The following is a 25,618-nucleotide window of genomic DNA, read 5'->3' on the forward strand; positions in this document are numbered from 1 at the left end:
CCTCCTGCAGTTTTCTCCATCCAATAAATGGCAACTCCATCCTGCCAATTGCTCAGGCCCAGAGAGGCTCATTTATCCCATTCTTTCACACCCCACGTGCAATCTATCAGGAAGGCTTGTTGGCTCTATCTTGAAAATACCTCCAGCTTCAGGCCACTTTTCACCACCTCTACCACTACGGCCTTGGTCTGGGGCACTGTCCTTTGTCACCTGGACTGTTGCAATCATCTCTTACAAGTCTCCCTGCTTCTGTCCTTGTTCCACTAAGGTCTATTCTCAGCAAAGCAGCCAGAGTGACCTTTTTAAGACATAAAACAGGTCACGCGCCACTCATCTGCTTAAAATTTTCCAATGGCTCCCACCATGTTGAATAAAAGCCTGAACCCTTCAGGTGGACCACTGCCCACACCCTGCTGGCCTGATGCCCTTATCCCCGCTTCCTCACGAATTCTGCTATATGCACACCTGCATCCTTGCCATCCCTCAAGCGAGCTAAATGTGATCACACAGTGGAGTTTTTGTTCGATCAGCTCTCTCTACTCGAAACGCTCTCCCCACCTCCTTCAAGTCTTAGCTCAAATCTCATTTTCTCGACAAGGTCTTCTTCCTGAAGACCTTTACCACTGTCCCTCCCCGCCACCCACAAAGGCACCCCAGCACACCTCAGCCCCATGCTCTGCTTCCCCTTTTCCCATAACACTGATAATTTTCTAAAATACTACATAATCTGCTTACTTATTGTTTATTTTCTGTTTCTTCTGCCAAAATGAAAGTTCTGTAAGGACAAGGATCATTGCCAGTTTGAACTCTCACGTACCCCACGCTCCCAGAACAGTGCCTAGAACATTGTAGGAGGTCAATAAATATTTGCTGAATGAACGAACGCTGGATGGTGGATTTAATTTGTTGCTCAATTCTATTGTGTCTAGAACTCTTAGGAGAGTAATTTCAGTCAGTGGACACACAGAGGATTGGTCTGAGCCCACGGCTCTGAGTGCTTGGGGCTCGATGGTCACATACATACCGCATCTGTATCACTGGCTCCGTCTGCGGAGGTGGTACCCTCCGTCCAATGAGAGCACCTTCCAGCCAAAAGAAAACCAGTAGCCCGATAGCTGGTAAAACTACCAGAGAGAATTCTTCCTATTGTGGTTCTCATTTACTCACCTCCCAACACATACCCCCATTTCTGCCATCATCCCCTCCAGAATAAACTCTGCCACTGCATGATACGCCATCCTTCTGTCTCTCCAGCAACTCCCAGAAGCACCTGAAAATCTCACTCCCACCATCAGATTTTAATGAAGGGGATGCACTCAGCAATTACAAACAGGAAAGGACTGATTAGGGGTCCTGTACATCAGTGTTTAACCCAGCATACCGTGCAGCCCTCCAAGCATTAACCTCATTCCCCATACATACTCAATTAGGCATATTTACTTCTCATTATCCCGTATGCAATCATGAGTGCTAATAAAAACCTCGGCTACCACCAACAATGCAATTAATGCCATTAGCCGTCTCTCAGAAACTCTCCTATGCTTTGGTGCCAACAATAGTCTGCTCATTCACCCACTTGGTCGTGCATTCATGCACGTATGCCCTTTTCTATGTAGCAAAGGTCAAGTGCACACCTACTACGTGCCTTACCAGGCAAAGGCCTGGGACTAGACAGGTGAATTAGACATTGTCCTGCTCTAGAAGAGCTAGTCTCGGTAGGTAAATGGTTATACTACAGAGCGATGAGGGGCACAGCAGAGGTATGACCAGGTGCTACTGAAACCCAGAGGAGGAAGTGGATGGAGAAGCCCAACTCCACTCCCAGCACCAGTTCAAATCCCAGCTCTGCCATGTTTTGACTCTGAGTGTTGAGCAGTCGATTTCTACCTGTGAGTCCCATTTCTAAGGCGGGGATAATCCCCCTAGCATGCCACAGGGAAGCCGGGATGATTGAATGAGTGATGTCTCTGCAGTTCCTCTCCCAGCACGCAGCACAGAGCGCACACTCAGGAAACAGGGGCCGCTGGGATTTGGCGCCCTAATCTCAACCTTCAGACACGTGCCTTTGCATCCCATTTTCCTCTTGCCTGAAAGGACAAAAAGGAATCCCACAGTTCAGAAGGTGGAGAGTGAGACAGAAACATCGTCTTTCCTCTGTACACGTGAACAAATGGGGCAGCGAACTTCCGAGGACAGGAATAGTCTTGGCCGAGAAGGTGCGTGATGGATGAGGCCCAAATACACATCAACTCTCCCCGGCTGGGGTACCTCGGCCTGGGTTCTTCCACCTGTCAGACAACATGCTTCTTCCTGTATCAACCTATGCCTCCATCATAGTCACAGAGACAAAGACACTAAGAATCTTCACTCTGGGTCAGGATACCTGGAGCGCAGATACGATGTGAGGGTGGGCTGAACGGTATGATGGGCTAGTGGCACATACAGTCAGACCACTCCATGACAGACACATACGTGTGCATGCTGGCTGCTGGGGACCTGCTTTGGGGGCAGTGACTGCTCCAAAATGGTCTGGCAATGACAAGGACACATCTACCTTATAGGAAAAAAAATCTGTATGCGTGGAAATCAATATATATAAAAAAAGAATATATGTACATATACACATAAACACACATGACTGGGAAATTTCTGGAGTGATACACAAGAAATTGATAGCAGTGTTGCCTCTGTAAAATCGGGGAGATGGGTTGTGAGAGGTGGAGTTTTTAGATTCTATTTAAAATCCTTCTGAACTGTTATTTATATATGAGCATACATTATCTATCTATATCTACACTGACATCTCTGTCTAACTCTATGTGAAACAAAACACAATCTGGCTTCATGAGTCCCTGCTGGTAGCTCTTCCAGACTTGGGGGCTGGGCAGGAGGTAGAGGGATGGGCAGAGGGGATGGGAAGGGAGGACGGCCAGGAACTTACTGGTGTTGTGGTCTATGAAGTAATCTCCAACCTGTGGGTCGTACGCCTCTTCCCATCCCAGCGGCAACTCATCACTAATGCAGTCAGCAAAGGTGAGCGGTTTGGTGTACCTGGCAAGGGAGAGGAGAAACAGATTCCATCAGCCCACGGTCCCCAAGACCCCACAACACGTAGCTGCTCTCAACCTCCCTGCTCCTCTGCGCCGACCCACCAGATCCAGAAGCTTTGCGCTGTGACACCAGCTCTGCTGTCCCCGGGAAGATGAATGCATAACTGAAGCAGCAGGATTAGAGCCCCTGGGAGGGAGGCGGGGAATCTGCTCGGCTCCCAACTTTGCCACAAACTGGGGAGTGATTTGAGCAAGTCACCTGCCTTCTCTGGGCCTCTGTTCCTGCATCTCTAAGTGAGGGGGGTCCCAGGAAAGGGCTCGAGGGTCAAGTCTTACTTCCGGACTCGAACTCCAGCCCTCTCTGGCTGCTCCACCTGCAATTCACTTGTCCACCACAGCCCCAGCCATCCCCCCGGCTCTAGCCCATGTCTGTCCTACCTCCTTCCCCTCTGGAAAACTAGCTTACTGCAGCATCTAGAATAGCAGATGTTCCCTCCTTGTGAGTTTGGCCAAAAACCGTATTTCTTTGCTTCCTGGGCCGATTCCCAAATGCCTGTACCCACTGCTGTCCTTCCCTGCAAAATCCAGGCCAAACTGATCTTTTAGCGATAACCACCCTCTAAGTCACCATATTGTGGGGAGTGAGGTGGCGGTAATCACCCAGTCTTGGTGGCTAAGTCAGATGGACAGACAGACAAATCACCCAACGAAACAAACAAAGGTTTTTCAAGGCTGGAAAACACCATAAACCCTTGGTCAAGCATTTTAGCCAGCGTGCAGGGAGCCGGGAATCTAGGTACACAAAAGTCAGCCTGAGTGGCGCCCCCAGACGGCCCCTTTGGTTTTTCCCCATAGCTGTATCTGCCTAAAATACATATTCTAATATTCTCCCTCTCCTGTCTGCTCCCAATCCCCTCCCAATTCTGGAAGCCCAGAAGGCTCTGCTTCAACACTCTTTAGACAGATTGGCAAACTGAGGTACAATGGGAGAGGAGGAAAGATGAGTGGGACGGGGTCTAGGATTCCTGATTAAGAACTTCCCTCCAAGCCGCAGGAAATGACTCTCCCATCTTGTGCAATCTCCTTCCCTCTTAAACCCACTCCAAATCAAGCTTAAAGCAAAATATGTGGGGAAAAAAGAAACACTGCAAGAGCCCCTGGTGGATAGACCTGGTATGTTCATGTGCCACTATATATCCAGGGTCTGGTAGGCTAAGAAAAGTATCTATTGACTGAAGGAATGGGTAGTCCCAAAGCTTCTGTTAGTCAGTAATTTACTGCTGTATTGTGGGAGACAAAGGATGAGGCAGAGGCGTATATGATATGCAACAGGCTAAGCCTTATCCAATAAAGATTCAATAAGCATTACTTACCAGCTGTGTGAGTATGGCAACGTACTGTCCCTCTCTGAGCCTCAGTATTTTTATCTGAAATGTGGGGATAATAATAACTCTCCAGGTTGTCAATGTTAAATAAAGTCATGTTTGTAAAAACATTTAGTGCAGAGGCTGGTGCAAATGGACGCTCAAAGAACATTCTTCTCTGCTTCCCAGAAGGGGAAACTGAGACTAAGAAAGATTAAATAACATTCTTGATGTCCATAACAATGACAAAGCTGGGATTTCAAGCAAGGCACTCTGTCTTCAGAGCCCCTGTTGTGAGCCAAAAGGTTCTCTGGAAAGTTGACATCTTCAATGCATCTCCTGAGCCCCACGCAAAATTACAAGCCACCGTCTTAGAGTAAAAGAAGGAAAGGTGGGGAAGACACAGGTGATTTCCTCGGGTCAGAAGGCACTTCATTCAGGAGCACCTTTGCCAACCTGGATAAAGTTTCTGCAAAGCTGTCTTCAGCCCACTCCACCACTCCACCCCAAGCCCTGCATAGACTTCAGAAACAAAAGACCATGTCCCTCAGTACTCCTCCTCCTCCTCAAACTACTGTAAATGATTTGTTCCCACTTCCTCATGGAGAATGAAGACCAGTGACCAACAGCCAAATCTCATCCAACATCATTTCATCTAACACAGCTTTGAAAAGGCCTCTGAAGGAAAACTCCATACAGAGGTATACTCCTACACGGCAAGTGACTCTATTACTGAGGACAGATAAATCTGGGAGGGAACAGGAATGCCTGAGCCAACCACAGTCAGACCTTTGTTTCTGACTCATTCCTCTCCCTGGGCTCAGCCCTGAGAAGCCCCACCTGCCAGCCTGGCTGGGGAGATGGGAATCTTGTTAGTTACACTTTGCAACCTAGAAAATCAAGAAGATAAAAGATACATCTCCTCTCCACAGCTCCCTGAATCCCTGTGTGGATCACCACCTTTCAAAATTCTTCCCTGGGGATGAATTAAATGATTTCATCAATGGTGCATCTAAGCAACAGAATCTTATGTTCCCCACGATCGGTGCTCAATAAACATTTGTGGAATGGGTGAATACAATAATGAATACCTAAGAACAAAAATTAATGGTGTGTTCTATATTTTGCCAACATGGAAGGATGCTCTTAACATACTATGAGGAAAAGCAACATTGCCGAACAAGATATATACAATAGAATATTACTCAGCCATAAAAAGAAACAAAATTGAGTTATTTGTAGTGAGGTAGATGGACCTAGAGTCTGTCATACAGAGTGAAGTTAAGTCAGAAAAAGAAAAACAAATACCATATGCTAACGCATATATATGGAATCTAAAAAAAAAAAAAAAAAAAGATACTGATGAACCTAGTTGCAGGGCAGGAATAAAGGGGCAGACAGGTAGACATAGAGAATGGACTTGAGGACATGGGGTGGGAGGGCGAAGCCAGGGCTAAGTGAGAGTAGCATCGACATATATACACTACTGAATGTAAAATAGTTGGCTGGTGGGAAGCAGCAGCATAGCACAGGGAGGTCGGCTTGGTGCTTTGCGATGACCTAGAGGGGTGGGATAGGGAGGATGGGAGGGAGGCTCAAGTGAGAGGGGATATGGGGACATGTGTATGCATATGGCTGATTTGCTTTGTTGTGCAACAGAAACTAACACAGTACTGTGAAGCAGTTATACTCCAATAAAGATCTATTAAAAAAAAAAAAAAGCTACAGGATACTGTTACAGTATATGACATTTTGCCTAAAATGCATATATGTTTCTAGAAGAGGAACTAGAAAGATATACATTAAAATGCTATCTTGGTATAGGGATTTTAACATAATTTAACTTTTTCCTTTCTAATCATTTTTTTTAACTAGTTTCTCTGTAATATTCCTATATCAGTTGGAATTAAAATATTTAATAATGACTAATTCTAGGCCTAGAAAACAAGTTACGTACATATCATGTTCCCTCTCTGGGCCACAGGCACTCTTCCTTTATTTTACCAGTGAGAAAACACACCCAACATCACAGAGTTGGCAAACACCAGAGGTATAACCTGAAGCCCCATTGCCTGATTACAGAACCTGAGCTTTGCTAATAAAAACTGACAAGACCAAGGGAGTCTCAGAACAGTCTGGAGCACAAAGGAAGCTATGCCCGAGATACAGATGATGAAGCTGGGCAGGGGGAAATCTGAAGCAGGCAGACGGCACCCAAGCTGCGTCCTATTTGCAACTTCAGTATTCTATATCTTGGTGCAAAGCTACTCAATACGCTTGGATAATGCACGACTGCTTCATGAAAAGACAACTGTTTCACAGTTACCACGACAAGGGATTCACTGAGCTCTGTGTGTGAGGATGGGGACTGAGGGAGGAGCGGCAGGTCTAAGACACCCAAAATGCATCACTTTTCCAGAAAACCATTAACTCCACTGATTGTTCCAGCCTTGGACATCAAGAAGTCAGACCTGAAGTAAATGTTAGATACAAGTATCAGTAATATACCTGACATTGGATATCCTACCAGGGCTGAGATGCTGATTCCTGCCTGCGGTGAACACAGACATCGTGCCCAACAGGGATAAAGAAGAGGGAATCCAGGGGACCCAATGTTAGACGGAGGGGGCAAGAGGAGAAAGGAAGGCTTTGGGTTTGATATTCAGGCTTCCCTTCAAAGCGATCATGGAAAAAAAACCAGAGGGCTGATATCCAGGCTCCCAGAGCTCTTCCATGGGAAAGAGAAAAGCTTCTATTGGAAGACTATGCAACTTACAAGAAATCTGGACAGCGAGATTCTCTCTGGAACAAATGCCAAGAGGGAGATGAATTATTCAGTGTGCAGAGACGTGTCATTCAGAGAATCAGGATGAAGAGAAGCGTTTTTAGCTGCACAAGGATTTAAACACACACACACACACACACACATATATACATGTGCACACACTTCTCTTCCCAGAGAGAGGAACTGTCCATTTAAACCGGTCTCCCCTGGGAAACTGTGGGTGCTTCTCTGGCCTGCAGTGCTTCCCCTTGGGCAAGTGCCAAGAATGTGAGCTGGGAAGAGATGTCTGCTTTCATATGTGGCCAGGCCTTGGGGGCCTGCCTGCAACTCCCAGCCCCCATCCCCTGTTGAAGCGATTCGCCCCAATCCAGCCCGGTACAGTCCCTTCCTCCAGCCTCCAAGTCCTGGGCTGCTGAAAACCCAGATCGTGAAATCAAATGACCCAAATGCCGGAGGGGTGAGAGGGAAGGAGGGAAGAGCGCCAAAAGAGAACTAGTTCTGCCTCTTCTTAATTACAAATCTCTGAAGGAGCACAAACATTCCTGAATGTTTCACAACAGGCTCTCCTGGAAAAAAAGGGGCCCGGATGTGTTGCCTTGGAGACAGGTAGGGTCCTGTGGGATCACCTGTCCAGGAACGCAGGCCCCTCGTCCTCTTTCCAGCTCCACATCGCCACGGCTGGCATTCAGTATTCAGACAGCGCGTCTTTTCTAAGGAGGCAGCTCAGAGAAGGAGCAGAAAGCCTTTTGCCAAGTCTAACACTGGGTGGTGATTCTCTTGGGACTGAAGAACGCATAACATATCTTTCATGTTCCTAGTGCTTCCCGAGCAATCTGAACGCTTCCCACAGTAACCTCTTTATCGCCGTCCAGCGGGATGCTGGCCCCCCCAGACCGTGCTCTCTCCGAGGGCCAACTGGGCGGGATTGCTTTCTAAAGGGCCCTGCAGACTGCATGCCAAGAACTGTCCAAACTTTCAGCCGAACCTCTCCTCCCAGCCCAGGCACAATGGCCAGGCCGGTTCTTCCCACCCCGGGGTGTTTCACACGCATAGTTCCCATAGCTCAGGATTACACAACTCCTGAGGACACGCCACCACCGGACCGAGGCAGAGCCCCAGTGCTAAGGAGCCCACACCTGCAAGGCTGGGGTGGCCGGAAGAAAGTGCAATCTTTGCAATTCTCCTTCCTCCCTTTAATTGGGTTTGGTGCAAACACCTTCATTCATTCCTTAAACAAATCTGGGGATGAAAAAAAATCACCATCTCCTAGTTGGTGAGGACGGCTGAGCACATGAACCACAGCTGAACCGGAGCAAACACCCAGCTACAGAAGTGGACGAGACAGACAGGACCTTGCCCTTACACTCCTGTCAGGGAGACACCCCAACCAGAAAATGAATCCACAGGATCATTTCAGAGACTCATGCTATTCAGAAAAGTACAACAGGGAGTGGGATTATGTGTAAGGGTGGGGCGGGGCAGGGCAGTCAAGGGAAGCAGGGGAAGCTTCTCGGAGAAGGTGATCTTGGAGGGGAGACCGGATGGAGGGAAGCAACAGGAACGGCCAGTACAAAGGCTTTGGGAAGGGATGATGGTGTGAGGAACAGAAAAGAAAGCCACGTATCTTCACATTATGAGTGATGGACTGGAGGTAGAGTGGGCAGAGGCTGGGCTTTTGGGGCTCTGGGGTCCCCCCTAAGACTTTGAGCGCCACCCTAGTGCCGAGCTGCAGAAGGCGACCCAGAGAGGCTCTCTGACTCACCCTCGCCTCAACTCCTTTCTCCCTCCTTTCAATCAGGCCTCCAAACAACAAGAATTTATTGCGTGTGCTTCCCTGGTGGCACAATGGTTAAGAATCTGCCTGCCAGTGCAGGGGACACGGGTTCGAGCCCTGGTCTGGGAAGACCTCACTTGCCGCGGAGCAACTAAGCCCGTGCGTCACAACTACTGAAGCCCGTGCGCCTAGAGCCCGTGCTCCGTGTAACAAGAGAAGCCACGACAACGAGAAGCCCGTGCACCGCAATGAAGACCCAACGCAGCCAAAAATAAATAAATAAAATAAATAAATTTATAAATAAAAATTTAAAAATAAACTCAATCAGGCTTTAAAAAAAAAGAATTTACTGCATGGACACAACAGCCTGGTCCCACGCCAGACATGACGAGGGCTAAGACACTTGAATAAGCCTTGTTTCTGCCTTCGAGAGCAGAGGGTCTGGCCAGGCAGCCGAGGCTTACACTGAAAGCAGGGAGTGGCCCATCCCTGTGACAGCATGTATAGCGGTTACGCTACCTTAGACTGTGAACCCCAGGCAATGAGAGGATGCAGGGATAGTTAATAAGATGCTAGGTCAGCTGTACAGATGTGAAAGACCAAGGGGGTGAGAGAAGGGAGAGACTGAGACGACGGGGTGTAGGCGGGGGGAGGCTGGAGAAGGAAGTAGTCCAGGGAAGACGGTGGTGGGCTTCACGGCTAATGGGGAGGCCGGGTCGTTGCTACCCACAAAGGCTGCGGAATTGATGCTGGGCTGAAACCCACTCTCTGCTTTGTCTACAACCACAGGTGTGTTACTTAACCTTGTTAGGAGTTTCCTTCTCTGTGAAACTTAGACATTGCAATCTCATAAGGGTGTTGCAGGGATTAAATGAGATAAGCCATGTAAAGTGCTTAGCACAGGGCCTGCCATGTAACAAGCCCTCAGTAAATGCGGGCTGTTAACAGCTGAGAGACTTCTGCGCTCTGCGCACCGTGAGAATTGTGTCATCTCTCATCTTAAGTTGGTTGGATGTGTTAGCTATTATCATATCATCGTCATCATCAAAATCACTGTCCCCATTTTTCAACTCGAGAGATACGAGTGGTGATTAAAAAAAAATCATAAGCTCTAGAGGGGTTGCCATGCAGGCGCCATCACTTACTCACTCTGTCCACTTGGGCGTGGACCCTAACTTGCCTGAACCTGCTTCTCCATCTGTAAAGTGGGGATGTTCCGAGTGACTACCTGCATTAAATGAGCTATGCTTAAGCCCACGGCACACAGGGCTCAACCAACATCACCTGTTCTTATCAGTTAGGTTTTATATCCCTTTCCATGATGAGGCAAAATACTTGTTCATGCTAATAGCCAACAAGCCTTGCACTGTATTCCACCGCCTCCTTTCCTGGAGGACTTGGGACTCTGGTTGTTTTTGGGAAATTAAACCAGAGAGAGTTAAGAGGTGGCAGCTGGATTGGCTTTGGCTCTCAAAATGTGTTCTCTGAAGGAGGCATTTACACCAGGAATTTCCAAGTTTTCTTTCCCTTAAACACTTCTGTCCCTCTACCCTCAAAACACCTGTCTCGACATTCTGGTTATTCGACCCCCAGACTTCCTTGCTTCCCTACTTTGGTAGGACTGGTTTATCCAGAAGCTTTCTTGGTCTAGTCACTCCCTCTCATTCCTGGCATTCTCCTCTGGGGAGGGAAAGTTCCAGACTGTTCCCCCTACCCCCTTCTAGTCTTTAACCCAGGCTTCCACAAACCAGTGGCTTACCTCCTCCTGCTAAATCCTACCTTCACTCTGCCCCCCCGAACTGAGTTCTTGGGATCACACACCTGAGCCTTGGGCCTGTTCCCTTCCTTCGCCTCCATCCCCATGTCTTTATGCCTACCCATCCCTGGATACCCTCCAGCTCACTGACACAGTGGTGATTCTGCTGTTCCTCTGCATCTCACTTGCTGGGATTTAAGATTAAGATTCTGAGAACCAGATCACGGATTAGCCTAGGCATGGCCAACTGACTACTGGGTGGCCAAATTCAGCTTATAGATATGTTTGTCTGTCTACTACAGTGCTGTGTTTTAAGAATGGAGCTAGCGTGCCTTTTGAAGGCAGGCACTCTCTAGCTGCACATAGTCCCCACTGCTCTCTAACATCTTTCTCCTGCATCTTGTCTTCTCTAGAGGCAGCACAGAGTAGAAATTAGGAGCACAGGGCTTTGGAGCCAGACTCCTTGGGCTTACATCTCGGCTCTGCCAGTTTCTAGCTCTGTGACCTTGGGCAAGATACTTAAACTCTATTCGGCTCAGTTTTCACACTTGCAGAACAGGAGAGATAATAATACATTGATTGAGCATGGATTCTGTGCCAGGAACTGTTCCAAGCACTTTACATATGTTAACTCACTTGGTCCTCATAACAACGCTTTCAGGTAAGTACTGTTCAAACCCACCTTACAGTGTTCTTTGAGGATTAGATGAGATAATGGATGAAATATCACTTTGGTATATAGTATGTGCTCAATAAATGTGAGCAATTCATTATTATTTTCATTGCTGTCCAAATGAGGCACCTGATGCAGGGGTGTTAAGGAATGTTAAAACTGAGTGTGATATCTGGGATCTGACAAATAAATCAACTCCTTGTTTTATTGGTGAGAAAACTGAAGCACAGAGAGAAAGACTTGCCCAGAGCCACCCAAGGACCCAGTGGCAAGGCTGAGACTAAAACCTGGGGACCAACCCCAGGCCTGCATCACACTCATGACACCAAGAGATCAAGTCAGCCTGGTGCTGAGTTCAGCTCCATCTGAGATACAGCAATCATCTGAACAGGCTTCAAGAAATAGTTATTGATAGTATTGTCCTGGGCTAACTAACCCTGTTATACTGGAAGGAGAATTATCACTGGGCCAGAACCCGTATGAAACTATGAAGTTCCCATTCATGGACAGACAAGGTTGGGAGATGGGCCCTTCGTTTTGCTTGTTCCCTTGTTGGAGGGTAATTCTCTTAAAGCCCAGTACCAGAGCAGAACAAAGCACTGGGTATACATGTTTGCCCTTCACCCAGCTCCATTCTCATTCCCGAATTGGGAGTTAGGCTAAGGAGGTTCTGTGCCCTATAGAAAGGGCCAACAGAACCAAATGGGACTCCCAGTTCCATCTTTCTTAGCTGTGTAATCTTAGGTATTCCTTCCCCAGCTCTAAGCCTCAGTTTCCCCATAGGTATAAAGCAGTCAAGAAAACCTGCCTCACGGGGCTCTGGTAGCACTGAACGAATTAGTACATTAGGAACAGCTCAATAGAGCCCTTGGCATGTGGTGCTGGGCAGATATGCAGAGCTCCTCCTTTTTGTATTTATGACCCTGAGGGCACTCAACCCCCAGCTTTGCTCCTTTCCAGTCCCAAGAGCTGGGTTTCCAAAGGGTCCTCCCAGGTGCTGGGCTGTCCAGGAGCTTCCAGCGTGATGGACAGAGGCCAAAGCCACCCTTCCCTGGAATCTGGCCATTCCTGTTCCTTGAGCTCTGACCCTCACCCCAGCCATGCAGCCTGAGGAGCTGATCTTCTGGAAATGGAACTGGCCATGAAGGCTTCTCTGGGATCCTGACCTGTGGCTCCTTCCATGACAACACAGTTTAGGCAGACCATTGGAAGGGGAGTGGCGAGATCTGGGTTTGAATCCTGATGTTGCCACCAGATGAACCAGGCCCTTGGGGAAGGCACCCACCCTCTCTGGGCTTCCCATCTGTAAAATGAGGGAGCTGAGATGTAGCATTTCTAAGGCCCCCTTTGCAGCTTCAACATTCACAAGTCTTCTATCTTGCCGGTCCCCAAAGTCAAGGGCATTGTGAGGCTGCAATGAAACAATACATCTTTTGCTGAAGGTCAATTAAGTACTAGGCACTGGACCATAATGCTCTATGTGAAATAAATCATGTCCTTTACCTTCACAACATTTCTGTGAGGCAGATACAGCCGCCCTCATTTGACCAACAGGAAATTGATGCTTCACAGTAATGCAATAATAATAATAAAAGCTGAATTTCATTGAGTACTTACAAAGTACACATAGACTCTGTTTCAACGATTCTGAGCTGCACATTTTAAAATACATTTTAGCATCTCCGAAACTGGGATGTGTGTTAGCACTGCTGACATCTTACGACACTGTCAGCTAGGCTGCGGTCCTGATGGAGCTGTCACCGCCCGTGTGTGCACAGACATCAAAGATGTCATGGGCTTGGGATAAAATCTCAGAGACAATAGTGGAGCACTTTTAACCCCTAGGAACCAAATGATTGTGGGGAAGGGTGGAGAAGGCAATGAACAGACACGTTTAGCAACATTCCCAAAGCAGGAGTGCAAGGGAGGCTACCACTGCATAATTGCCACGCTGGCTGCAGAGCCCAGCACCGGAGCCTTTGAGTTTCTCTGTGGGCCCTATAACAAGGCTGCATCACCAACACCCTTGAGGGCACCAAGGATGACGATCTTAAAAGCACAGACATCAGTAATTCTGAGCTAAAAATTGACTCCAAAGAATTGGATTCGGAATGATAAGATGTATAGGAACACTGGAGCTTTATTTTTGTTTAGGTATTCCTTTTTTTTTTTTTTTTTTTGGTATGTAAAAAAGTGATATGTGAGTAACAAAAAAAAACTAAGCTTGAAAGATTTATTTTGATCAGTATGAAATAAACATTCTAGTTAATTTAAAAACATTGAGTCATAATTTAATTGGTAGCACTTTTCCTTTCTTAGTGGCACATAAAATAATGGTGCTTCTTAAAATCAATGTTATGTTGATTTGTAATAACCTTAAGCTAGAAACAATCCAAATGTCCATCAATAGGGGAATGGATAGACAAATGTACATCCACACACTGGAATACTACTCAGTACTAAAAAGGAGCAAACTATTAAAACACACCACAATACAGATGAATCTCAGAAACATACTGGGTAAAAGAAACCAGGGAAGAAAGAGACTGTACTGTACAATTCCATGTATGTAAAATTCTAGAAAATACAAACCAACCTTAAGGACAGAAAGCAGATCAGTAGTTGCCTGGGGAGGAGTAGAGGGAGAGAGGGATTATAAAAGGACACAAAGAAAGTTTCGGGGGTGATGGGAATGTTTGTTATATTGATTATGAAGACAGGTTCATAGATGTATATGTGTATGTCAAAATTCATCAAATTGCACCCTTTAAATACATACAAGTTAGTGTGCTTCAGCAATTCCTCAATACAGTTGTAAGGAAAAAATAAAGGAAAACCCCATATTCAATACTATATGATATTAACTTATTTAAAATAATCTAAGTACTACTATTAGTTCCATTTTACAGATGTGGAAACTGAGACAGAGAGAGGCAAGCTGATACATCCTGGGACACTTAGTTTGTCAGGAGGCAAATCCAGCTGGCTTCAATTTTCAGCTCTGCCACTGAGGAACTATAGCCAAGCCCCTTCCTCACCCTAGACCACTGTTTCCCCGTTCCCACCATAAGAAGATGACACAGTGATCGCTAAAGGACCTTTCAGTACTGAGTTTCTAAGACTGTGTCCTAAGGAATTGTCCAAGGTCACACAGCCACAGAGGAAATGGATCCTCCTGGCACTCAGGTTTCCTAACACTCCCTAGTCTCCCTGGCCCATATGCACCCGTTCTCTGAACACCCCTTCTGACTTCCCCTTATTGTATACAGTGGTTGTCCTCAGCCCTGAGCTGCATCAGAATCCCCTGGAGGGCTTGTTAACTCACAGAGAGCGGTGACTCACTGCCAGAGTTTCTGATTCTGGGCTGCACTGAGAATTTGCATTTCCCACAAGCTCCCAGGTGATGCCAATGCTGCTGGTCCCAGCGCCATACTTAGGACGACTGGTGTATAACATCCGCTATTTAATGACTGCAGGAACTTTAGAAGTGGTATCGAACCTTGTGTTCGAGAAATCCCTCTCCTTCTCCTTCTTTATCAAAGCTTTCTGCCTCCCGTCCCACTCTCAGGGCCTGGTCACGGCCCCCCGGCCTCTCTCTGAGCACATCCCGGAAGCAGCTGTATCAGCCCTTTCCTAGTGTTTGCTGAGCTCCTGTCCCACACAGTGTCTTGCCTGAGGTTACACAGCCAGTGAGCACACAGCACCACATGGACCTGATTCCGGAACGCAGGTTCTTAACCCCTCTGCTCCTCTGCACTTAGGAGGTCCTCAGTGAGCATCACTTTCTGTCCCGCCACATTAAACCAGCCCTCTACCCTTTGCATCTATCTGCAGACAGAAGGCCAAGCAGAGCTGGGGGGCGCGGGGTGAGGGGGAGTAATTGACTGCACCCTGGCCTACTGGCTCTACAGGTGCCCCTGTTCTGCAGGTGTGGGACTAGACCACAAAGCCCACTGGCCCCATCTCTGCAACCACCAAGGGTGTCCTGGGTGCCCTTTGTGTCTTCAGGTGCACACCCGTCACCTCATGCTGTAACCCACACGGCTTCTATCGGCCCAGGCCCTCCACACTCTACATCCTGCTACCTCCGGCTGCCCTTATATTTATATATAAGGGGCTCCAAATGTCTGGCTTCCAACCAGCCCCCTTCTCCAGGTCATTCCACCAGGACCACCAGCAGAAGCCCTTTCAAAGCTGAGCCACGCATTTCACACTAGAGGCATCCTGCCAGAGCTCCGGGGGGGACATGGCATTGGACCCCCTACTATTCTACGGGCTACATTGGCAGGGCAGCCCCCAGGTTGCCTGCCCAGGCAGGTAGGGCCTTCCTAATAACCTTTCCTAGATGCTCTGGCTGGCATGTGTAGGAAAGCACAAGGCAGCACACCCTGGCCATGTCTGAGAATCTCAAAATCTGTAGATGCCCAAGTGTTTGCCGATTGCATCACAGTGGGCCGACTGATCTAGCCCAGAAGCTCGCCTTGCCTGTCCATGTAACCGTTATTTCTTTATTCTCCAAGACCACAGAGGCCTACAGTGACTGATTACAAAGGAGCTCTGCACAGGAGGTGAAAAGAAAATGGTTTTTACCTCTGAAAAGTACAACTTTAAGGGTTTATTTTCCCTCCCATTATTTCTTTTTAAGGAAGAAAACAGACCTTTGTTCCCCAAAGGGAAGCCCTACCTGAGAGTCAACGTTAAACACCAAAGTGTTCTGAGCTGAAGGCCGCTGAATTAAAGTCAGCAGCGAAACAAATAAGCAATTAAAACAGCTATTTGGGGAAGCCCTGGAAAGCAGCAGATACAATATGAATTATTCATTCACGCTGCCAGGATCACTTCTGGGTATTGTCCTCTGCGCCTCTGTTCTCTTGCTCTTGTTCATTCAGCCGTTCAAGCACAGAGAGGGGACACAATATGCTGGCCCTGGGACATGGGTGCCTGAGCTAGTGTGCGCAAACACGCAAACACACACACACACGCTCCACAAGGAGGCCAGGTGGCCGCTCCAGATGGTGAGCCACATGGAAAAGAAACCCACAGGTTGGCAGACGCCTTCAGCTCCCGTGCCAGGGGAGAATATATGAATTTCCAATGGGCCCAAGAGGTATGTGTGTGTGTACGTGTGGTGTGTGTGGTCACACAAGCGCGGACGGTATGGGGGGGGTGGGTCATAGGAAATCACCTGTGCAGTGCAAGAGAGAATATATATAGCGTTTCTAATACTCCACAAGCTTCCTAGCTGCTCTGGGATTGATCTGGGGGGCTTAACAGGCAATGGGTGGGATCTGGACAATTAGCTGAATCCCACACTGAGCCCACCCGAGGCCTAGACATAAAGGATGAGTCCCCCCTACCCCCTCCCCGGGCTTGATGGAAGGGCTGTATCTGTGCTCTGAAGCCATGAGCCCCTCCTGCTGCCTGATCATAGGAGCAGCATTGTGATGTCATATCTTATACCCATCCAGGTGACCCTGGACAAGTCCCTTCCCCTCTGTGGGCCTCAGTTTCCCCATCAATGAAACCAGGGGGGTGGACTCCATCTCAACGCCATCCTTCCAGGTCTGGCATTACATGGTACCGTTTTGTCATGAAAATCTAGCATCTTGGAGGTGACTTGCATGCTCCTGTTTTGACCCACAGTCAAAACCTTTAGCGAATAACAACACTAACACACAGCACTTTAAGTGTACTAATTGTCATTAAATTCTCATAGCAATCCACTTAAGTGGCTCCCATTACGATCCCATGGTACCCAAGAGTAAATGGAGCCTTAGAGAGAGATGTTAAGTTGACCAAGGTCGCTCGGCTGTTAAGAGGTAGACTGAGCATTTGAATTCAGGTCTTAACTATTCCTCGGAAAGTGAACGGAGATGGTGAATCTACATAATTGAGAGGCCGGAAGAGGTAATGTTTTAAATACCGTGGAATTGAAAACTATCCCCTGTGGTTTTAAACTGTAAAGTCTGGTAAGAAGGGAAAATTAGGGGGCTATTTTTGCTCTGGCTACAAGTATTAGGGACGAACATTAGGAATGTTTATTAGGAACGCTGTGGGGGAGGCTGTGAGAGCTGGGGAAGATAAAGAGAAGAAGAAGGTGTGTTTTAGACAAATTGAAAGAGATGTTCGCTCTCGGCGCCCAACCCAGGAGCAGAAGTCACAGCTGACAAAGGACAGGAGCAGTCAGGGAAGCACCTGGTTCCTATAAGAGAAGGGGCCTCAAGAACTTAATCCACTGCCTTGAAGACAAACGCATCCGCGACTTGCTGCTGTTCTGACCCTACGCGGCTGGGAAGATTTATACGCAAAGATGTTCAAGGCAACATTATTTACCATGGGAAGAAAAAAATGCGTACAGCCTCAGTATCTGTAGGGAATGAATAGTTGGTAAATTATGGTTATAATCATTTGATGCAACTGTTTGAAATGGATGCTCAGGAAGCATTTTGAATGACAGAAGGGAGAAGGTTTATATTACAGAATTGAAAAGAAATTTAAAAAGCAGGTTACAGGGCTTCCCTGGTGGCGCAGTGGTTGGGAGTCTGTCTGCCAATGCAGGGGACACGGGTTCGAGCCCTGATCCAGGAAGATCCCACATGCCGCGGAGCAACTAAGCCCGTGCGCCCCAACTACTGAGCCTGCGTTCTAGAGCCCGCGAGCCACAGCTACTGAGCCCACGGGCCACAACTACTGAGCCCACGTGCCTAGAGGCCGGGCTCTGCAACAAGAGAAGCCACCGCAAAGAGAAGCCCGCGCACCGCAAAGAAAAGTAGCCCCCGCTCCCGCAACTAGAGAAAGCCCGTGTGCAGCAACAAAGACCCAATGTAGCCAAAAATAAATAAATAAATTAAATAAATTAAAAAAAAAAAAGCAGGTTACAAAACTGTGCATGCAGCATAATCTTACCCGCCTGCAAGTAAAAGGGAAAATGACTAGAAGGAAAAATGCCAAAATGTTGACAGTGTTCGCTGTTTCCTTGTTGGGGATGAAGTTCAAGTTTGTTCGTTTGTTTTTGCTTCTCTCATAATCAGAAATAAGACAAAAACCCCTAAAAATACCAAGTACATTTTTCAGTCCTTCTCTCCAGAACCCCTTACTCCCCCTTCATAAAAAAGTCATTCGAAAATGAATCCTAATTTTCCTCTTACAGAAAAATTCAGAGTCTAGAAAAGCATTAAAATATTGAAAGAAAACAAGCATAAACAGTAGTTACATGATTCCTGCATAGAATTGGGGCCACGAAGCACTGTGGAGGCCAATGAGACCCCCAGCATGGCCCTGGTTCAGCTGCCAGGAGAGGAACAGAGGCAGCCCTCCTGGGTCTCCTCCCTAAAGTCTGAGACCCCAGAAGAGACAAGCTTGGGAGTTTGTCTAGAGATTGATGTGAAAGGCCCTGAGGAGATGTGAAAATCATTACAGGAAGTGCCCTACATACGAACCTTCAAGTTGTGAACTTTCAAAGATGCAAATGTGTGTTCACATGTCCAATCACGTAAGCTAGGTCACGTGTCTGGTGTACATTGTCACGTGCGTGCATCCTCTACAAGTGGTTGTGCTTTTGTGTACTTTACTGTACAATACTGTAGAGAGTACAGTAGTACAGGATCTTTATAGATAAAATTGAATCCAGCCAGTAACCAGCACCTGTGCCATCAACATCAGGCATGCGTGAAACTGCAGCTTGCCCTCTGTCTCCTATTGCTGACGAGCCTTCACCTCTACCATCTCCCACCTCCTCTCCCTCCCCCAGTCAGTAACTCTTCTTGCCTGTTCACTCAGTGCCACCCCCTGTATGCCAGCTGTTGTACTGTACTACTGTACTTTTCAAGATACCGTACTGTAAGATTAAAAATGTTTTATATTTTTTTGTTTTTTTGTTTTTTATGTATTATTTGTGTGAAAAGTATTATAATCCTATTAGAGTACAGTACTATATAGCCGATTGTGTTAGTTGGGTACCTAGCCTAACTTTGTTGGACTTACAAACAAACTGGACTTATGAGGGCTTCCCTGGTGGTGCAGTGATTAAGAATCCGCCTGCCAATGCAGGGGACACAGGTTCGAGCCCTGGTCTGGGAAGATCCCACATGCCACGGAGCAACTAAGCCGGAGCGCCACAACTACTGAGCCTGCACTCTAGAGCCCATGAGCAACAACTACTGAAGCCCGAGCACCTAGAGCCCGTGCTCTGCAACAAGAGAAGCCACCGCAATGAGAAGCCCGCGCACCACAACGAAGAGTAGCCCCCGCTCACCGCAACTAGAGAAAGCCCGCGGGCAGCAGTGAAGACCCAATGCAGCCAATCAATCAATCAATCAATAAACTGGACTTACAAACACGCTCTTGGAATGGAAGTCGTTCGCACGTAAGGGACTTACTGTTCTAGATAATCTCCCTACCGACATCAGGGTATGAAGAACAGAGGAAAAAAACCAAGCGATTACCAATGACCCCAAATTAGGTTTTGCTGGTGGAGTGCTAGTGGAGGGTAAAAAATAAGGGGCAGCTTGAAATATTTTGTGTGTCTAATAGCAAGTTGATAGAGATCAGACCACAAACCGTTATAAGACCATGGTTAGAATACTCAGCAGCAGGAGCTGTTAAAACAACTCTCACCCCAGTCTCCCTGCCCTGAGAATGTTCTGGCTGAGGAAAAATGGCAGCAGCTCCCGGCTGCTCCTGGTAAGGACACAACACCAAGATCACCCAACGCAAACTGCAGGCTATTTCACATGCTCCATACCTTTGCCTTCACTGTTCCTTCTGCCCAGAACATTCCTTCCTTCCTTCCTTTTTTTTTTTAAACAATATATGTACTTTTATTATTTGTTTATATGTCTGTCACTTCCATGAGTTTCACAAGGACTTGAGCAGTATCTTATTCATCGCTGTAACCTCAGCATCTTATATGAGCAGACACCGAGTGAATGTTCATTGAATGAATAAATGTACTCACAAAAGAGCAAACGAAGAAAGAAATGGTTCGTGGCAATTCCCAGCAGGGTTCAGAGCTAGGTCCTCTACGTTCCAAGTTTTGCTTGACCCAACAAAGAAATTTGTGATCGGGTCTTCAAAGTGCCTTTGCATTCTTGACCATATTTGATTCTCAAATACCCATCACAACAGCGGTATCATTACTATGTTGACTAGTAATCAAGATCTTGGGAATCCCCCATTTTACAAATGAGCAAACCAATACTCAGAGACTCTCCTAAACCGACAGGGCTCCCGGGTCCCTGTTTGTGCCAGGACTGGACATGGGCCACGGGAGCCCTGGCCCACTGCTCGGTCCCCTCCTGAACTGTCTCAATGGCTCTCCCCTGTCATTCCCAGCTGGTAACTGGAGAAGAGTGTGGAAATGGCCAGTTCTCCTTCCCTGGGGAATGGATTACCCATGGGTAGCCAAGGAAGGTCTCTGTCTCCTACTCCTGTGTCACTTTCATTAGTATAATCATCATCATGCAGAAGCGAAATTTTCCCTGGCACACGCATTCCACAGGCCTTGGAGAGCTCTGCTCAGAAGTCCTGGGAGAAGGAGGCGACACCCGAGGGTGGAAACAACCCTTGTGGATTGTCTGTAGGCGTCAGTTACTGGGGAGCCCCTGCTGGCTCCATCACCACACGCTCTCCCCAGATGAGAGCAGGGGCTGGGCCAGGAACACTCCCAGCCAGCTGACTTAGAAGCCAGCTTGGCACTCATGTACTTCGGCTACTTTTCCACAGACACCAACACAGAGGGGCCCAGAGCCTTAACTAGGTCAGGGGAGCGGGCAAGGGTTCGGGGACCACGGAGACCCGGGTCCCCAGCTGTGAGAGCTCGCGCCAGACTCTTCACCTCTGTGGGCCACGTGCAGTCGGCTCCCCCAGCACGGAACGGGGCTCACGAAGTGTGGGTTCCTTCGCTTCCCTCTACTTTCTCTCCTGAGTGAAAGCCTTCCAAGAGATACGCTTTTTAGCTCCTTAACAAAGTCCGATCAGTAGAAATCATGTGGCCAGATTTCATGGTGGAAAAAGAACATATTTGGGTCAAGTACCAGTGGATGAGCCAGGATCCTTCCCGCCTGGCTCGCTCTCCACGTCCTACATGGATGGGGAAACTGATCCTTGAGCTTCGAGCTTTCACAGTCCACGGCCTGGACCTTCACCAGCTAGATTTCCAGAAGCCCCCAGATCTCTCCCATTTGCTCTCATCAGGGTCCCCGAGGGAACCCCTGCCATCTTGCTCTCTCTTTTCTTTGGCTCTCAGCCACCCCCTCTCCACCTCTCCCCCTCCCCACTTTGCAGCCCCCTTTCCTCACTCCTCCTGCTGTTGGCTTTCTCGGTTCTTCTACCCCCTCCCTTCCTGCTCCCCCGCCCCACCCCATAAAACACTCCAAATAAATCCAATCTTGCCACTCTCCTGCTTCAATCCCTTCAAAGCCTTGCCACCCAAACCAGGAGGAAATCCTAACTTTTGGCTGTGGCCCGGCCCCCTGCCCACCTCTCCAGCCTTATTCAATTCTCAGAACTCAACCACCTCATGCCCACCTCACAACCTTGGCTCGCACAGTGCCCTCTGCCCGGGATGCCGCTACCTGTGCCCACCCACATGTCCGTCCACAGTTTGCACGGCTGTTCCCTTCTGTCTGTCAGCTCTCAGCTGCAAGGCCATCTCTAAGAGGCCTTCCCAGGCAGCCCTGCCTGAGTGGGCCCTCCCATCACTTTCTACCACTGTATTTGTTGACATGTTGTCTGTCTGTCTGTCGGTCCCACTCAAACGGAGCCAGCCTGCCGACCTCACCACTGTCTCCCTACGGCAGACCACAGAGTTAGCTGATGCCTCTACTCTCTGCTGAATGAATGAAACAGAGGACTTGTGAGTATCCCTTCCTCTCCAAGGGGAAAGTTTTGTTTTGTTTTTTTTAAGATTTTTTTGATGTGGACCATTTCAAAGTCTTTATTGAATTTGTTACAATATTGCTTCTGTTTTATGTTTTTTTGGTCGCTAGGCATGTGGGATCTTAGCTCCCCGACCAGGGATTGAACCCTCACCGCCCCCCAGCACTGGAAGGCGAAATCCTAACCACTGGACCGCCAGGGAAGTCCCTGGGGAAAGGTTTTTGAGTTTCTTTTTTTGTCTTTGTTTTCCTTTCCCTCCCTCCTGAGGCACAGTCCCTGAGCCTAACACTTACAAAGCCAGCACCAGACTCCTACAGAGTTCCAGGGGCACGAAGCACGTGGCCCCATTCCAGGGTCTGTTACAGGCTCACGCTTGACCCTCTATGCCCTCCACACAGTCCACAGCAAACTGGAAACTACCAAAGAACAGGCCCTGAGAACCCTCCTTGGGAAGGCTTTGAACTGATAGGGCCAGAACAGGTCCATGAAGAAGAAACTCGCTGATGGAGGGGATGACATGGGCCTCCAGAAACGTCTCTCTGTGGACTGGCCGAAGCCAGACCCTGGAACTGGGTCCACAGTGAACCCCAAGGGTCCTGTTAACTTCAGGAATAATAATTTATTTCTGTACCTAGGACAGTGCTTGTGCTGGCCACATCCCAGGCTCCCATAGGATTGAGGAAAGAATGAATGACTTTTTTTAAAGTAAGCTAAAATACATTTCAGAAATTTATCCAAAAAAAAAAAAAAAAAAGAATACAAAAAAAAGGAAAAAAACCCCCAGAATTTTAAAAAAATTAAAAAAAAAGAAATTTATCCAAATAGTTGAAATGCTGCTTTTCCTTAGAGAACAAGCAAACCAGTGCAAAAAGACTCAACAATGAGCCCTGGTTCATGTCTGCTCGATGGCATCAATATTGAAAAACAAAAGATGAAAAAACATTAATTTTTGAAGGAGCCTAAGCTAATGAACAAATATCTTTTACAGAGTTATTAGGCGCCCAGCACTGAATACCGTTCATGAGCTGGAAATAAACACACAAACATATTCATTCACGCACGATAACATATATGAAGGCATGAAAACAATGAGGACATTGTTTAAAATGAAACTTTCGTGAAACGGGCCACAGGATTCAAAGAAAGGAGAGCCCTGCAGGCTGGCTGCTCCCAGGAGGCTCCCGAAAGGAAGCAGGAAGTAGCCTGGGTCTTGAAGGGCAGCACTTGGAGTCAGCACAAGTAAACAACACGGTGTGTCTTCAACCTTCACCACCAGGCGTGTGCAGCAGAGGAAACGAAGGCCTCGAGAGGGGCTGTGATTGGCCTGATGGCACACAGCTGAGGAAGAACAGCCCTCAAGACCACAGTCCAGGCCAAGGGGGCTGGGATCCCTGGGGGCTTAGATCGGGGAGGAGCAGCGACCCTAATTCTTTGGGGCGGAAAGACTCAGAAAGGTCAGAGCAGGCCGATGCCAGGAACAAGGCTGTCGCATGTTTGCACATCAACAGCATCTTGTCTCTTTGCTTAAGAACTTCTCATGCAAAGGGCAAGAGCGACCTCAGGGTCTGGAAGAAAATTCTGGAAGGAAGAGGCAGGCTGGTCTTGGGGTTGCTCCAGGAAAGCCCGGGAAGGAGCGGGGAAGGTCAGTGGTGGCCTCTTCTTAGGGAAGGCAGGAGAGGGAAGTGAGCAGATCTGCAGAGGTAAGCCTGGGGTGCCCCAGGGATGAGAGGCAGCTGGGAGGGGCTGTCTCGGGCACCCTAGAAGGGCCCAAAATACACAGAAGGGTTTCCATGTGGGAGCGAGGCTGCTGGTGGAGTGGAAGGGACATGGGTGTTAGAGCACACAGGTCTGGGTTCAAGTTTGGGTTCACTCACTGATCATCTGGTAAGTAACCTCATTAATAATAATAACAATAAGAGCTCTCAATATAGAGCATTACTATTTGGCAGGCACTGACCTAAGAGTTACAAGTATGAACTCAGTTTAATTCTCCTAGCAATCCCCTGAGAAGATACTATTCTGTAGCATTTTAGATGGAAACTGAGGCATGAAGAGGTTGAGCCAGTTGCTCAAGCCCCTACAGCAGGAAAGCCAAGCCGCAGAGCTGGGAATTTAACCCAGGTCAGCAGGTCCTGCGCTCTTAACCACCAATGAATAAATAAGGGAATAAAAATAAGAATACTCTGCAGAGTTATTTTGACAATCAGAAGGAAAAAAAAAAAAAAAAACGTCTGGGAGGCGCTGGAACCAAGTTGGAGCTCAACGAATGATACCTGAATAATTACCAGATAAACCCAAAGCCCAGCTGAAGCTGCCCAGGCAAAAGAAATATCTGCAAGGCTATACTGTGTCTTTCTTTGTAAACGTTATTTCAGCGCCTGGCTGGATATCTCATTTTTCAGATGATGAAACTGAGGCTCAGGGAGGTTAACTTTCTTAGGGTCCCAGAGTCGGGAAGCAATGGGGATGGGAGGCCAACTGTGTCTCTGCTGTAAAACACACGGTAAGCGCGTCCGGGATAATATTTTTCAAACCGTGTCCGTTAATGTTTATTGAGCTCTTGCCCGTGCCAGGTTGTGTGCTCAGCGCTCTGTGTGCCTTGTCTCATTTTACACTCCCATCTACCCTCTGAGGAAGGTACTTGGATGACTGCCAATACACAGGAGAGAGGAGCCCACCACTGGAAAGGAGCAGCTCTGGGCTCTGAATCCACATGGGCTCCTTCGACTACACCAGCGGCCCCTCCAGGATGACTCGGGTAGAGAACGTGGAGCAAACCAGGGTGTCCTGGGTGGAGAGCGTGTGGGGAATAAGCACTGGGCAGACATCCCGGTCTCAGTTCTGAGTGGAGAGTGGACTAAACACCACCATTAGGATCCGAGTGTAAACAGGACACCTGAGCGGGCAGGTGGCACTCAGCACAGGAACAGCATACCCATGGGCGGGCCTCCGTGCTGCTCTCCAAAGCCCCAGCCTCCCTGCCTTTCCCATGCCTCCCCTCTGCCTGGGATGCCCTACCCCCTTCTCTGGAGGTCAGGATCCCCCCTAGGGGAGCTCCCTCTTCTCATCTCCCACAGCACTTCCTCTGGACCCCCCCTTCCGTCATGTCCTGCCTCGTAGCACTACCATTTGTGTCCCGCTCTCTCTCCTACTAGAGTGGAACTTGCTTCAAGGCAAAGTCTACGCTCTATTCCTTTCTGAATCCCTCCAGTATTTTACTTTTCCCACGTGTACACGATGCTTTTCAGTGGCACACAGGACAGCGTTATGTGGCATACATACAAGGCAGGACTAGGCATTGGCTCTTTCCGTGAGAAAGTGATTCCCTTTTCAATCCC

The 25,618-nt window shown here is 48.0% G+C and overlaps 1 protein-coding gene across 2 annotated transcripts in view; it reads right to left on the reverse strand.

Moving 5' to 3' along the window:
- The window catches only part of WWC1 (WW and C2 domain containing 1), a 149,933-nt gene that overhangs the window by 72,817 nt on the left and 51,498 nt on the right, over positions 1-25,618 (reverse strand). For both annotated transcript variants that reach the window (XR_014262048.1, XM_082456401.1), the window contains exon 2: positions 2,942-3,051. Coding sequence is in view for 1 of the 2 variants with exons in the window: in XM_082456401.1 (XP_082312527.1) it covers positions 2,942-3,051 (110 nt within the window). In the remaining variant the exon portion in view is untranslated. The remainder of the gene's footprint in view (positions 1-2,941; positions 3,052-25,618) is intronic.

Source organism: Balaenoptera physalus, assembly GCF_965194825.1.
Source record: "Balaenoptera physalus genome assembly, chromosome: 3".
Taxonomy (NCBI): Eukaryota; Metazoa; Chordata; class Mammalia; order Artiodactyla; family Balaenopteridae; genus Balaenoptera; species Balaenoptera physalus.